Genomic DNA, 16,957 nt, shown 5'->3' on the forward strand with positions numbered 1-16,957 from the left:
ACTCGGCATAATGAGTAGCTTATTTTCTACTTAAGTATATTTTGATGCCAATACTTTTGTACTTTTGCCATAAATGAGCGTGCCTTGTTTCATAGACTGTAGTGTTGCTTGCGCTCTCTCTCTCTCTCTCTCTCTCTCTCTCTCTCTCTCTCTCTCTCTCTCTCTCTCTCTCTCTCTCCATTTATTATTATAATGACCATGAGCGGTCCGGTGTTTAAGTATTATTATTTATTATTATAATGACCATGTGCGAATGCGCGATGACATCATCGTACGGTACCTACATGAGAAATGTGACAAATACTCGGCTAGCCTACGTTTTACCGTGTCTGGTACCAATACAAAAAAAGAAACTGGTCTGAACTTGTAGATCTGCTACTTTTGCATTAAAACGGCGATGACAAAGGAACACAGGCTTGCACCGCATACAACGCTGCCTGGTAAGACCAATAGACCTCCGCCGCGGAGGCACAAGGGGGCTATTGCCTCCTCCCATGCCCACCAGGGGAAGCTCTGCTCCGGGTAGTGGCCCGTGGTCCATGCCCGGGCGTAGGCGGGAAACACTTTGCGCATGTCAAAAGTTATATTCTGAATGAATGCTTTGGTCATGTAAACGAGGAATACTTTTATTCAGGTCCCATGTAAACAGGTGAGTGGATCAGATTCCTCTATTCAGAATGAGTTCATTCGGAATGAATTCATTCTGAATGAATACATGATGGTCCATGTAACCGTGGCCAGTGTGAGCTTGTAGATTGGCTTTTTTCAAATGGCCGAAATGTATACAGAGCTGAAGTGGTTGTTTTGTAATAATAATCAAAATCTACAAAGTAACTAAAGTTTTCAAATAATTGTAGTGGAGTAAAAGTACAATATTTGCCTCTGAAATGTTGTGGAGTAAATGGCAAATGGTGCATTTATATAGCGCTTTTATCCAAAGAGCTTTACATAGATTGTGCATTACATTCACACATTCACACACATATTCATACACACATTCACACACAAACATTCATACACTGATGAAGGAGGAAACCATGCAAGGCACCAACCTGCTCATCAGGAGCAATTAGGGGTTCAGCGTCTTGCTCAAGGACACTTCCACACTAACTCTGTGGGAGCCTGGGATCGACCTTGCGGTTTCCAGTTCACTCTAACCCGGCCACTCTACCCCTGAACCACTGCCGCCCCTTAGAAGTAAAAGTATTGAAAATGGGAATTACTCAAGTAAAGTAAAGATATGTCTTGTAAATTGTACTTGTAGGTACAGTACTTGAGTCCATGTACATAGTTACTTTACACCAGTGGTTTTCAACCTTTTTCATGCCAAGGACCCCTAAATTGATATACATTTGGCCGCGGACCCCCATTTGAAAAAGATATGCCAGGGACCCCCATAAGAGAAGATTTTTTACGGCTCTAGCAGTGATTCTCAACCATTTTAATTTCAAGGACCCCCAGTTTGACATGCATTAGGCTACGGACCCCCATTTAATGGCATTTCTATCACTTGGACCGCAATTTATATTGTAAAATCTATGTCAATTTAACTCTGAGAGTGTACAAATGGAACCAAATGGACCCGTTAGGGTCCATTTGGTTCCATTTGTACACTCTCAGAGTTACAGACCCACAAGGGTCCATTTGGTGCCTAATCTATCATTTAGCTGGGGACCCCCTGGAACTCCCTCAAGGACCCCTGGGGGTCACCGGACCCCTTTACACCACTGCCCACACTGCACGACCTCGACCTCGTCTTTGACTAATTAGTGATGTCACTATGCTCCTCCCATCCAGATCATTGACAGCATCATACAGGAGAGTCAGAAGGAGGTGGATGCAGACGGGGAGGTGGCCCAGCTGTTGGAACAGCTGCACGTGGACATCAGGGCGCCGCCGGAGGCGGAGCCTAACCACCACCTCCTCCACCCCCACCACAGCAAAGCTCCTCCTCCCCATGTTCCCATAGAGCCCGCACCGCCACCAACACCGCCCCCTGCTGCTGGGGAACCTGGTACGGTTCCAATAATCGACAAATGTGTTTTCTATACACTGTATACTGTATATAGCTCTGGTCCATTGCGTTAGAAGTAGTTCTTCTTAACGCTATGCTACTTTCCATCCTTTCCCCTCACACCCGTGTGGGTGCAGGCTGCACAGCCTCTCGTCTTTAGTAAAAATTAAAAATAAACTCTGGTGAAATAAAAAAAAATATATATATTATTTTCTTTTTTGGCCAAAAAGTGTATTCTAGACGTGAGGTGTGGGGCTCAGAGTGTTCCTACTAAGTAGAGTAGGCTTTCAACGAATATATCAATGAATTTATTCGAATGAAAATTGCTGATATGCAACCTCACAAGCTCGTATATATCTGCTCTGTTCACAATTTATTTTTAAATATCGGAAACTTTTCACCTACTGTAATGACATGCCCAACATAAGGATCCATAATTCATATATTATGTCATAAATGTATGAATTATATATATTTACGCTCCTATAAGTGGGTTTGGGACCCATCCGTGGCGAAAGTTTTTCTTTCCGTCGTGAAAATGTGTCTTTCGCTGTACTGTGATTGGCTGATTGGTATTCAGACCCTTTGCTTAGTACTGTGATTGGCTAGCTAGACGCATGATGAAATTAATAACTATAAATAGCACCACTCATTAAAAAAAAATACTTTTTAAAAAAAGTGAGCTTCCATCACTGTGATGACCACTGTTGTTTTTTAAATAGCACCGCTCACTTCACACTGGGTGTGTTTTTGGGGAGGTGTAGCCGCCCCCTATAAGTGAGTTTTGGACACCGACCAAAAGATTTGTATACCCCCTAACCCTTCCATTGTTAATGCAAATCGATACTTTTGCAAAGTCAGCCAATCACATTACAGCTAGTGTCATCACCACTAACTGTAATGTGATTGGCTGACTTTGCAAATTCAGGACTGTGATTGGCTAGCGAAACACATGCCACATGTGCAGCCCTATGAATAGCAGTATGGAAGTCATTTATCCTTTTTTTTAAGTGAGTCATGTTGTGATGACCACACACCGCCCACTTCACACTGGGTGTGATTTTTTTATTAAATTGTGAATTAAATTGATAGTTCCATTAACCTTTTGCACACCTTTAGACCCTGGGCCCATGGACAGTCCAGAAGCACCGACGCAGCAGAACGGAGCGGAGGAAGGCTTACCCGACCCCGACCCCTCAGACGTCTCCGGGTCGCCAGCGGGGGGGCACCGCGTGGTCCAGCCCCCCGACATCACCAGCACCCTGGGGAGACCCCGGGGTCTGCCCGCGGAAGGGGACCAGGAGCAGCAGAGACCCGCCGATCTCTTAGACCAGGTGCAAGGGTTGATATTCTTAAATATTAAAGCACTAATGCTCTTCACTAATGCTCACTATGGGGGCCGTGTCTCGTCCACAGAGAACGCCTTATTTTGAGTTTATGGGCGCTTTGGATAGGGATTTCATGATATCCATAGCGCAGCATGAGTGCCACGCTATGAGCTTGTAGATCTTTTTTTTTAATCGTGGAAAATGTGTGCAAATCTTTGAAAAAAATAAAGAAATACTTGGAAAAGCTGGAGCACCACTGATATAGCAACATACTGTTAGGATTTTTAGAAATCTATTTGGCCGTGAAAAAAAAAAGCTTTAAAAAAAAATATATACATTCAAAGATTTTTTTTCTTCAAAAATAGCCAAAGAAATCTAAAATGACAACGATGCGTTCTCGGATTGAACCGGTAATTTTAACCCATTAAGACCCGAGTCCGATTCTTAAAATGTTTTCTAAATCCTAACAGATTTTTGAAAAAAATAAAATATATATTTTTTTACGATTTTTCAAAAATAGCAGATCTACAAGCTCATAGCGCGGCGCTATGAGCTTGTAGATCTGCTATTTTTCAATAGCCAAAGAAACCTAAAGTGACACGGATGCGTTCCAGGTCTAAATGGGTTAAATGTTCTTCAGAATTTGATTAAAATCTGTTATTTTTTAATAATCAATTAAAGTGATTTAAGTAGGATTTAACCCTTGCCCCTCCCTCCTATACCAGGTCCCCCACCTGTCCGCGGGGTCCTCGGTGGACACGGAGGACGACTCGTCGGGCGGTCCCACCAAGCCCCCCCGCCAGTTCACCGTGGAGCCCGACATCGTGGCCAGCACCAAGAAGACCCCGCCCACGCGCCCGCCCCCTCCCGGCGGGGCCCCGCCCCCCAGGCCCCCCCTCCCCTCCTGGCGCACGCTGCCTTCCAAGAAGTCCCACGACTCTCTGAGGCTGACCGGACTGGACGGTACGCACACGCACGCACGCACGCACGCACGCACGCACGCACGCACGCACGCACGCACGCACGCACGCACGCACGCACGCACTTACGCACGCGCGCACGCACGCAAACACACATATGCGCGTACACACACACACACACACACACACACACACACACACACACACACACACACACACACACACACACACACACACACACACACACACACACACACACACGTATATACACACACACGTATATACACACACACACGCACACGCACACACACACAGTTTCACTTATTTATCCTCTATCCTGGGGGTCCTCAACGTTTTCAGGCCAAGGACCCCTTGGCTGAGAGGGAGATAAATGCAGGGACCCCCATTATATATTGTATAAACCAGGGGTCTTCAACAGGGGGTCCGGGACCCCTAGGGGGTCCTCAGAGTTACTACAGGGGGTCCGCCAAATCTTTGTGTGATATGATTTTTTTCCCCTTAACCACTTGAATCTTAGCATCCCTTTTCTGAGGAGAACTCAAAAAAAAAGTTGAATCTGAAACACAATTTTATACAATATAGAGGGGGTCCCTGCTTCATCTCTGTCTCAGCTAGGGGGTCCTTGGCCTGAAAACGTTGAAGACCCCTGGTATAAACTATGTTGTTTCCCCCATAGATTTCATAGGCAGCTTCATAGACTTGTTTCAGAGCACTATCATGTTCGATTCATGTTAATGTGTATTTCCAGACATGTAACCATGCACTTAAACAACACTTTGCAAATCTGACCTTTCACTCTGTACTTAGTCTGCTCTTTTTCCCCCCTATACCAAACTACTTTGCCAAAAATAGCAGATCTACAAGCGCACAACGCCTCGCAGCGCGAGGCGTTGTGCGCTTGTAGATCTGCTATTTTTGGCTAAAGTTCTCAGAATGGGGATTGCTTGGTTGAAGTGGTTAATGTAAAAATGACACAAAGATTCGGCGGACTCCCTGTTGAAGACGATGCGATGCGGCGATGCGATGCGTTGTTTCCATAATCCATAAACGTTTTCAGCAAAGGCTTTATGTGATCCGCAAGTTAAGATCATTATCTGTTGCCCCTCATCTTCTGCTATTACTGTACAAAAGCATCATTCAACCCGTTTTGTTTTATTGTTCCGCATGTTTTTTCACCATACTGTCCATGCCTAACAGGAACAAACTTTACAGTATCACCCGGATTGCCTCCAAAATCATCAGACTTCCCATACCCACACTTGCTGATATGAACAATAAGGCCATCACACGCTTAGCACTCTCAATAACAAATGACACTGATCATCCCCTGTATCGCTACTTTGACCTCATGCCATCTGGTCGGAGATACAGAACCTTAAAATGGAAAAAGGTTTGTTTTAGCAGGAGTTTTGTCCCCTCAGCCATCGCGGCATTAAACCAACTGCCCCGTCCATAGGAGGGTTTTCCGTGTACAGTGGGGACCTCATGTCTTTGTCTTGTGATGTGTTGTTTTTGTTGTCATGTTGTTATGTTGTTTTTGTTGTGAACAGACCTTGTGAAGACAATTTTCCCCTTGGGGACAATAAACATTATTATTATTATTATTATCATTTTTTCCAATCGAACCCAGTTCGATTTGTGCGTCTTTTCGCATTCGCGGTAAAAACTGATTGACTAATCGCACCCTGTGTGCAAAGGCCTTTACTGAAAAAAAACAAAAACAAGCATCAGTACTCTCTCTCTCCCTGTAACCTGAATAGAGAAGCACTGTTTGTGTCCAGTAGTGGACAGTAACTTTCTCTCCCCTACACTTTAAAGACACAAACACATGGTACTCTTGTCTCCACCAGACGCCGGTGTGGAGCCTCTGGAGCCGTCCGGCCTGCTGTCCCCCACCAGCACGGTCAGGAACATCACCAAGGAGCTGCAACACTCCCTGGACCTGGCTAGCGCCACCAGCGGGGACAAGGTGGTCACTGCACAGGTTAGTGTGGCTTTCTATCTACGTCATACATGGGCAACAGGCGGCCCGGTACATCCAGTGGGCATTGGATGTACGTGTTTTAAAAAACCTCTGGCACTTGATGCGTTAACCCATTGAGACCTGAAGCCGATTCTACATGTCTCCTAAATCTCAACAGTTTTCTGAAAAACCTATGTTTCTATATCAGTGGTGCTCAATCTTTTTCATGTCAAGGACCCCCCGAATTATATGTATTTGGCCGCGGACCCCGATCAAAATATTTTTGTTCCAGGGACCCCCCAGAAGCAAAGATTTGAGTTCAAAATGTTCGCTTTAAAAATCTATATATTCAAAGATTTGCACACATTTTCACGATTTTTCAAAAATAGCAGATCTACAAGCTCGTAGCGCGGCACTCGGTGCCGCGCTATGAGCTTGTATATCTGCTATTTTTGAATAGCCCAAAGTGTAAAATAATGCTTTTTAGCGCAAATCAAAAAATGACACAGTTCCAGGTCTTAATGGGTTAAGTTACGAAAAAACACAGAAGGCTAAAATATGGAGATAAGAGGTTTCTGCCCGACAACAACGATATACAGTATAGTGGTCCAGAGCTCAAACACTGTGGAGAACCACTGATCTACATACTGTATCATCATCTACAATGAAATGGTTGAGGCTGATACTAGTGGCTCATAGGTATGTCACGAGAAAGATTCGCTTAATTTGTTATGCTAGACCAGTGGTTCTCAAACTTTTTCATGTCAAGGACCCCCAAATGGACACTTATTAGCCCGCGGACCCCCATTTGAAAAGATACATTTTAAGGACCCCCAGTTTGACATGTATTAGGGCTACGGACCCCCATTTAATGGCATTTCTATCTCTGGGACCCCAATTCATGTTGTAAAATCAATGTTAATGTAACTCTGAGAGTGTACAAATGGAACCAAATGGACCCGTTAGGGTCCATTTGGTTCCATTTGTACACTCTCAGAGTTACAGACCCATTAGGGTCCATTTGGTGCCTATCCATCATTTAGCTGGGGACCCCCTGGAACCCCCTGAAGTACCCCTGGGGGTCCCCGGACCCCACTTTGAGAACCAATGTGCTAGACCATACCCGGTGATGTGCGCAGGCGAAAGTAGTTGCACGTCCCGTTGCGCGTCCCGTCACGACGCGCGCATGCTCAGCTTGATCTTCTGTTATTTGAAACGCTTATAAACGGCTGAGATTTGATGAAATTGAGAAACGGGCTTCGCAGTTGCGTTCAGATGGTAATGGTCAATGGCTGTGTGCAAAATCAGAGCGATTGCTCCAGCTACTGAGGAGAACCGGGCCGCCTCACCATGACAGCACGCACCACGCACTACAGACAGAGGTTTGTCAAATTATAGGAGGATTATTGAGCAGCAGCTGTAAACTCTATGTGTGTGTGTGTGTGTGTGTGTGTGTGTGTGTGTGTGTGTGTGTGTGTGTGTGTGTGTGTGTGTGTGTTTCCTCCAGGAGAGCGAGGGGGAGGACCAGGCGTCGGCGGACGGCGGTCCAGACACGGCGGGATCTCAGCGACCACGCTCCGGCTCTGGCAGAGAGCTCACAGACGAGGTGAGGGCACTTTGACACTTGGGTTTGAATCTTAATTCCCTTGACATTTCCTCACAGCCGCTGATCCGGCCCGACTTCACACTATATACAAAACTATAAACACATGTATATATATAATAGTGTATGTCATTGTGTATTTTAGTGAATGTTTCATATAGATTCTTGTAAACCATGTTTTTTCTGATCTATAGACCCAGTAGGACACAAAAAACCCGGTTTACATTTTTTTCAGCCCATAGGTGGCGCTACAGCAACCAATTCAAAACGCTAATTCATGATTACTTACAAACTACTCATCAAATATTTATCAAATTCGATGGGTTGTTGCATCATGAGCTGAGGCACAACCTCTGAAAATTTGACCACAATCCACCTATAGGTGGCGCTACAGCAACAGATTCAATATGCAAATACACAATGGTGCAAGAGCTACCTGACGATTTTTAACAAATAGTGTATGTAGTTATGTAGCAATAAGAAGTTAAGTGAATGTTTCATACAGATTCTTGTAAACCATGTTTTTTCTGTTCTATGGACCCAGTAGGACACAAAAAAAGCGGTTTACATTTTTTCCCCCCGCCCTGGCACTATTTTGGCACCATGGCAACATTTGGCAATGTGACGCAGTATTTTATGTCTGTCTGTATTTCTGTCAACATCATTTCTTCAAATCTGCATGGCCAATCCTCACCAAATTTGGTGCACAAATGTATGATGTGTCCCAGAAGACACCATAACATTTTCACCATGATCGGCCAATAGGTGGCGCTACAGCAACCAATTCAAAAAGCAAATTCATAATTACTTACAAACTACTCGTCGATTTTTTTATCAAATTTGATGGGTTGTTGCATCATGAGCTGAGGCACAAGCAAACAAAAATTTGACCACAATCCACCTATAGGTGGCGCAACAACAACAGATTCAAGAATCAAATAGAAGATTTTCAGGACAATTTTCATGAAAGGATAACCAGAACGTTATTTCTCATGTATGTACTAGCTAAGTAATATGAAAAGCTATAGGGAGGAATGAGATAAGAGACACTCTGCGGATCATGTGACAAGTCCAAGTCCTCTAGAGAATTTGACCTGCAGAACGTTGTGGGAACATACGAATTTGCGGATCACAATGCAAGCCTAATGAAGCCTGATGGTTCTCTGTTTCCGACTTCAGCCAAGTCTGCTCTTATCCATGAATTGGAAGGAGTGGTTTCAGGGACTGCATCTCCTGAAGAATCGATAGAAATGCAGAGTAGCCCATCAGCACACATGTTGACCAGTATCTTGATTGATGGCATGGCAGTCGTGCAGGAGATGGTTGTCCGGAAAGGTGAAATAAAATGTTGCCGAGATCTTGCAGAATGTTTTACTCGGAGTGTTGACATGAAGGCACGAGAATACACAGATATATACCTGCTATTTGACAACTATACAGTCACAAAATCCATGAAGGACCGAACAAGACAAATCCGTACAGCAGGAAGAGCACAAGACAAGGGGTACAAAGTAGAAGATTCCACACCGATCAAAGACTTCAAGGCTTTTCTGGGAACCAAGGAAACCAAGGTCAACCTTGTTCTCTACCTTGCACAAAAAGCTGTTGATCTTTGCAAACTGCCAATCACAACACACACACACACACAAGGGTGTCATGTCCACAAACACAAACATGGTGAACGTCACAAGTACACAAGAAGAGGCAGACACATTACTGGTTCTGTATGCAGTAGCAGTGAGTCGTTTAGGTAAAACACCACATATATACTCATGTGACACTGATGTGTTGGTACTTGCCCTTCGAAGGGTACCAGACCTTCAACCAGAGAGCGCAATTATCATGGGCAATGGAGATCAAAGACGGATGATAAAACTGAGACCCATCTACATGGGTCTCAGTTTTATCGCTTACTGGTTGTGATACCACTGGTCACATCAGAGGAAAAGGAACATCTACCTGCTTCAAATCATTCATGAAGGCTGGTGATGATGTACTCCATGCACTTGCTGAGCTTGGTGTTGGCCCTTATCCATCCTCAGAGGTGTTAGCTGGGTGTGAAAAGTTTATGTGTCAGCTCTTCAAACCTGGCTATGAATCAGCTGAAGTACTTCGGTGGCACATGTTTAAACAGCTCAAGGCCAATCAGGGTGTGGAAAAGATATGTCCAACGCAAGGGTCCATCATAGAACATATCCTGCGAGCACATTGGCAAGCAAATGTATGGGCAAAAGACATTGTGGCTCAGCCAAAGGTTTTAGATCCACAATCTTTGGGATGGAGGCAGCAAGAGGATGGAAGTTGTGTCCCTGTAGTCTCAAAGGTTCCACCTGCACCAGAGGCAGTCGTAGAACTAGTCAAGTGTGCATGTGTTGCCAGCAAGTGCAGCGGCCGCTGTTCTTGCAAAGTCAATAATCTTCCATGCACAGAGCTCTGCAAATGTGAAGCTGCAGAAGATTCATGTAATAATCTTCAAGATGATGATGCTGAGAGTGATGACGATGATGCCTACAGTGATTGATTCTTTGTTGATTTGTTAAGTTGAGAATGTGTACTGTTGAGCATTCCTTTATATATTTTTTCTCTGGAGGGGGGAGTATTATTATTTTTGTTTTCTTATTAACAAGGATCCATGTTCCATTTTATCAAAGGTTTAAGAATAAACCCTTTGAATTGAAAATAAACACTTTCTGTTTCTGTTTAAATAAGGTTTTTGTTAAAAATCGTCAGGTAGCTCTTGCACCATTGTGTATTTGCATATTGAATCTGTTGCTGTAGCGCCACCTATAGGTGGATTGTGGTCAAATTTTCAGAGGTTGTGCCTCAGCTCATGATGCAACAACCCATCAAATTTGATAAATATTTGATGAGTAGTTTGTAAGTAATCATGAATTAGCGTTTTGAATTGGTTGCTGTAGCGCCACCTATGGGCCAAAAAAAATGTAAACCAGGTTTTTTGTGTCCTACTGGGTCTATAGATCAGAAAAAACATGGTTTACAAGAATCTATATGAAACATTCACTTAACTTATTTTTGCTACATAACTACATATAACGTGCACGGACTGGCCACCGGGACGTTCGGGAATAGCCTATGGCATTGGTTCTCAAACTGGGGTCCGGGGACTTGAGGGGCTTCCAGGGGGTACCCAGCAAAATGTGTTAATATAGCATCACAATAATTATGACCTTTTATACTTTGGCTATTCAAAAATAGCAGATCTACAAGCTCATAGCGCGGCACCGAGTGCCGCGCTATGAGCTTGTAGATCTGCTATTTTTGAAAAATCGTGAAAATTTGTGCGAACCGTTGAATATATATATTTTTTTAAGCGAACATTTGTTGCTCAAATCTTTGTTTCTGGGGGTCCCTGGAACAAAATATTTGAGATGGGGGTCCGCGGCCACATACATATCATTTTGGGGGTCCTTGATGTGAAAAAGTTTGAGAACCTCTGGCCTATGGGACATCAAGTTTATTATGTCTCAAACTGGGCAATTTATGTTACAGCAGATAATAAGAAACTCCAAGACACAGTAAACATACATACACAAGACATGAACATAGACACAGACATGATCACAAGATCCAGATAATAATAGCTACTATTCCTCCTGCATCCATTATTGATGGCACAAATAGAGGTAGGTACAAATGAGAATGTGTACCTACTGTTTTTAGCTGCAGGGGTCTTTAACCTTTTGGCCGGAAGGCAAACATTCATATTCAGGATTTAGGGGGTGAGAGCTGTCCGCTCTAATAGATGATGCTTTCTTAAGCACCTGCTGGTCATATATATGACTCAGACAGCTGAATTGTACCCCCCGCAATCTTGCTAGCCCCCCTCACAACCCCGTTAAGGGCATTTCTCTGTCTAACGCCAAGGTTTCCATACCAACAAATGGCAGCAAGTGAAATAACAGACTCTTATGAAAGCTCTGTAGAACAAAATCATCAGTGACTTATCCACCTGAAGGAATACAAATCATTCCTTTGACGTCACATGTTATAGCGATTTTTTTTTTACCTGCACCTGAACACATTTGTATTGGATGCACACACCAGCAGTTCACCTTTTTTTCTCAAACTATAACTATCACTCAGTGCTCTGTGCTCATCATCAGTGACCAATAAGCAAAGAGGAACCTCATGGTGTTCTTTGCCTCCAGGTCTCAGTGTGCTAGAGGAAGCAGTGATGATTGTGTCCTTCTTATTCACAGGCTTTGTGAAAATCTACAGTTCCTCATTTCTTAAATATTTCAACAGACGGACAGACCCTCTTCAGACATCAAATGAAGCCACAGAGACATTGACTCACTTTGTTTCACACACAAACACACACTTCCTATTCTCCCACGATGTGCTCGTGATGATGAAGTTGTGTCAAAATACATAAACTTCAATTACAACTTAAAAAGTATGAATGATAAACCGTAACTCTTTAAACTGACGCGTTGCGGTGTTAAAGGGATAGTTCACCCGAAAAATGACTTTTTTTCTATGGATTAGTCACTCCATGGAGACTTGAATTCATGAATATTTGTGGGTTTTTGTCGCAGTCCTAAGCCAATGATTTCATGACCAGTGGACCGGTAGGAGACACAAAGAAGACTCTTTGTGTCTCCTACCGGAACCACTGCCAGTCATCAAATGATTGTCTTAGTAATGCGACAAAAACAAAACAAATATCTATGAATTCAAGTCTCCTTGGAGTGACTAATCCATAGAAAAACAGTCATTTTGGGTCGCTATCGCTTTAAGCCTTCATCAGAGTTATCTAAAAGAAAAAAGTTATCTGAGGAATACTCAGAAGTTAGTACTCTGTAACTTAACTGCTGTGCTGTCCTGTGGGCTGTGGCGCATGCAGGATCATTAAAAGGTGTATTATTATTGTGTGGCGTCCTAACAGGAGATCCTGGCCAGCGTGATGATCAAGAACCTGGACACGGGAGAGGAGATCCCTCTCATCCAGGCCGAGGAGAAGCTTCCCTCAGGGATCAACCCTCTCACCCTGCACATCATGAGGAGAACCAAGGAGTACATCACGTACGTTCTGCTGCAGAACCCTTTTATAGTGCCGTCTTAGACTGTTCTGAAATGAGGGGGGTGCTTTACCACTTAGCATCCCTATTTAAGGGGGGCACATTGGCTGAAAATAGCAGATTTACAAGCTCACAACGCGTGGCACTGTGAAACAATATCACTTACACAATATACACTTACACACTAGCCGATCTAAAGCTAGTATATATAAGCTATAAGCTATAAGCTCACCCTTGTGAGCTTATAGTGTATCGGCTAGTGTAAGTGATAATGTTTTTGGTTAAAACAAAAAGTGTTTTGTTAAAAAAAGCGGTTGAAAAGGTTAACTTAAAGCTCTATATTCTGATAGTAATAATTGCTATAGAGTGTTTGTTCAGTAACAGTGTTAATAGCTCTATATTGTGATAGTAATCATTGCTATAGTGTTTGTTCAGTAACTGTGTTAAATAGCTCTATATTCTGATAGTAATCATTGCTATAGTGTTTGTTCAGTAACAGGGGTCTTTCCATTGTCCCCTCCAGTTTCTAAGTTTTGTTTTTGTTTTGTTTACTAAAGTGCTCTTTAGTAAACAGAAAATACATGTTGTGTAGGTCATACAGTCAGGAGAGAGAACTCCCCAAAGATAATTTATCAGCTTGTTATTGAACGTTAATTTTCAGTTTTTTAAAGAGCTGGAGAGACAGGGAGACCTCTGTTATTGAAACATTCTATAGCAATGATTACTACCTGAACATATAGCATTTAGCACTTATTTGAACAAAAGATCACCTAAGAATCACCTACTGCACCCTTAAATTGTTATAAAGCTAGTGCTCAAGTTAACACGGTGGGATTCAGCTGTTTTAATAGATATGAAGGAGTTGATTTTGAAACAGAAGGTAAGCCAGTTGTGCTAACTGTGTCTGATAATAACTGTTGTAATGGAAGTGCATGTATTTATAAACTCTATGTTTTGTTTCTTCCTCTCAGGAATGATGCCGCTCAGTCAGATGACGATGACAAGGCGGCTGCTCCTCTGACAGACACAGACGCTGGAAAACTCAAGCAGAAAACGTAAGCTTTGCATTCTGCTGTCCAGTAGAGCCTCAAGACAAGGCTCACCAAAGGACAAGTCACAATCTCTCTCTCTCTCTCACACACATTTTAACCATTTATTTATGTCCACATAAAGGATAATACATACAGGGACACAAATATTATAGGTGCAGTAGGGTTACATTCACAAAATCATGGTATATGTTTTCATGATACAATAGGCATGTCACTCAGTACTCTACGGGTATAAGTAACAGCGTCTCCGCCATATATGGCGACTGCCAATTATAGCAGAGATAGCACAATACTTTGCCAGCCTTTTTGCCTCCTTTTTGGGCATCTTAAGTTGTTGAAGCCCTCTAACAACTAATCTGTGGGTATGTCCCAGGCTGCCGAATATAAAGACAAATAGTCTGCACCTATAACCTAGCTCTGAGATGGTATGTAGGAGTGGTTGGTATTTAATGACCTTGGTCATAAAGGCCTCCTCTAGGCTAAGGTCAAAGGTGCATGCTATCTCTAACACAGACACTTCCCTGGACTCTTCATCAACCACAACAACATCTGGTGTATTAGCTGTCAAAGATGTAAAGATGTCTGGGTTATCACAGAGATGAAACATGGATGAAATGACACGGGAATGTTTGTACATTCTCACTGTAGATGCATGATATTTTGATATGTCCTTCGCTATGAGCTCCACTATTCTATCGTGACGTGCTATGTACATCCCTTTGTATGCATAACAGCCATTCAAGATGTGCGACAGTGTTTCAGTGATCTGTTCTGTGGTGTGGTGCATGCAATGAGGAACCTGAGTGCTGGGGAACCAGATGGAGAGGTTGAGTCTGGTGGGAAGGACTTGTAGTCTGGCTTTAACTGTGAATGTGGTGATGTCCTCATTGAGTGCAGTGTTCTTAAGAAATGAGTGTGAAACAGAGTGATCAGCATAGGGAAGACATGCGAGTTTCCCTTGTAGTTTTAGTCCAGTCCAGTGTTGTTGTTATTGATGTTGGTGTAGATCCATGAGGACTCGTCTGGCACCTGCAGCTGTTAGCAGGTGACTGTGACCAGCAAAGGTGACTGTTGCTCTGACCTGGGTGAGGGGGTCAGTTATAATGTCCTCTGAGACCCTCACAGTCCCAGAGTCAGACCGCACCCACTCTAAGGACACTCCAGTGCGGGTACAGAGGTCGTTCAGATCTGGCCAATCTGACCAGACCCCAAAACCAGCGGAACGGGTGTCAAGTTTCCCACTGGGTTTCCTCCTAAATCCAAGAAAGTGTGGCTCTGACTCCCTGGCCAGTGGGACCTTACGCCTCCTTAGGTCCAGAAACAGGGAGGATCGAGCCAGCTCCCTAACATCCTTGTCGTCGTTGTTCAGCATTTTGAGGAGGTGGGAAATCCTCATGCTGGTGTAGATCCATTCCACGTTTGGCACCCCGAGCCCTCCCTCCCACTGTGGATGATAGATGATGTCACGGGTGCTGTGTGAGTTGAGTCCAAACCATTTTCGCACCAGGCTCACTGTTTTGTTATTCATCTCACACAGTACTTTCTGTTGAATGTGGACATTGGAGAACAGGTGTTGGATTTTAGAGAGCGCCACCTGTCTGACAGCTTCCAACTTCATAGTCAGAGGCAGTGGGCATCTGTCAATCAGGTCCAGCCGAGATGTAAAATCAGACAAGATGTTGTTGACCTGCTCCTTCCATTCTCCTGCGATGTTGACTTTATGTCCAAGGTAGTTGTATATCTCATGTAGAGCGTATACACGGAGGGGTTCCGATGCTATGGTGAACACTGGGGGTGTGTCAGTTTTTGAATGGTACCACCTGTTCCCTCCACTCCTCCTCTCATACAAGACAGCACATTTTGTGTTCTTAACCTCTAGGCCTGACCATTCTAGAAAAAGGTCTGTCCTGGAGAGCATGTTCTTTATTGTGCTCTCTTCCCTAGAGGCTAATAAAATATCGTCCGCGTAGCCCTGTACCGGGTTGGGGGAGATTACACCATGGGGGGCACATTGACACATCCACTTTATCCACTGATTGGTGGCAATTATAAAATTAACTGCGCTCCATCAGCCAGTTTTAATGCCTATCTGTAGAGGTGTTGGCTGGGTTCGCTCTTTTCCACAGATGACTTGTATAAAGGAGCCCTTGTACACATTTTTCACAATATCGATAAATATCTGGGGCAGCTGTATTTCCTCCAGTGATTTAATCATGACATTGTGACTTAATGTCCCAAAAGCATCTCTGAAGTCAAGGAACACACAGTACAGTTTACAAGACTCATGCTTAAAGTCATCTATCCCCGTTTTAAGGCTAAAAACATGTTCGTTCATACCCTGCCTGTTGATATAAGCCTTCTGCTTGGTGGACAAGATGTTAGCATCCACCAGCCATGGGAGGACTCGGGCAAGTATGCACTTCATGAATACCTTGTAGATGGTAGGCAGGAGAGATATATCTCTCCATGATGTTAAATCCTCGGGGATATTGTCCTTTTTGGGGATACGGTGGATTAATGCTCCCTTCCATGTGTCTGGTACTCTTCTGTTTTCCAGACAGACATTAGAGATTGGTGTTAAAATCTGGCATGACTGCGTGGCTTTAAGGGTCTCGTATGTCACCCCATCTATGCCACTGGCTTTACAGTTAGGAAGGCCATGTAGAACAGCCTGTACCTCTTCTACTGTAAAGTGCTCACACACACACACACACACACACACACACACACACACACACACACACACACACACACACACTTTCTCTCTCTTCCTCCGAATATTGCCTACTAATTAATTAGTTAATTAAATACACACATATTCTTCATTGTGCTTCTACTGAAATATTAACTGAATAAACTAAGAATTGTATTATTTAATTCAGATTATACCTTTTCTTTTTTTGGCACTTTGAGAAAAGCATCTGGTGACCCCTGCACATTTGTTGGCGCCCCCCCCCCCCCCCACCCCCACCAGGTTGACAAGCACACCACTGTACTATCTTGCTTGGTCCTCG

General features: G+C 43.6%; 1 protein-coding gene across 2 annotated transcripts in view; it reads left to right on the forward strand.

Moving 5' to 3' along the window:
- Positions 1–16,957, forward strand: part of LOC311056904 (WD repeat-containing protein 44-like) — a 55,708-nt gene that overhangs the window by 10,704 nt on the left and 28,047 nt on the right. For both annotated transcript variants that reach the window (XM_084073749.1, XM_084073750.1), the window contains exons 4-10: positions 1,798–2,014; positions 3,134–3,348; positions 4,068–4,305; positions 6,134–6,267; positions 7,754–7,852; positions 12,759–12,895; positions 13,863–13,946. In XM_084073749.1, the coding sequence (XP_083929875.1) occupies positions 1,798–2,014; positions 3,134–3,348; positions 4,068–4,305; positions 6,134–6,267; positions 7,754–7,852; positions 12,759–12,895; positions 13,863–13,946 (1,124 nt within the window). The remainder of the gene's footprint in view (positions 1–1,797; positions 2,015–3,133; positions 3,349–4,067; positions 4,306–6,133; positions 6,268–7,753; positions 7,853–12,758; positions 12,896–13,862; positions 13,947–16,957) is intronic.

The sequence above is a fragment of the Gymnoscopelus microlampas genome (genome assembly GCF_963454915.1).
Source record: "Gymnoscopelus microlampas genome assembly, chromosome: 12".
In the NCBI taxonomy this organism is placed as follows: domain Eukaryota; kingdom Metazoa; phylum Chordata; class Actinopteri; order Myctophiformes; family Myctophidae; genus Gymnoscopelus; species Gymnoscopelus microlampas.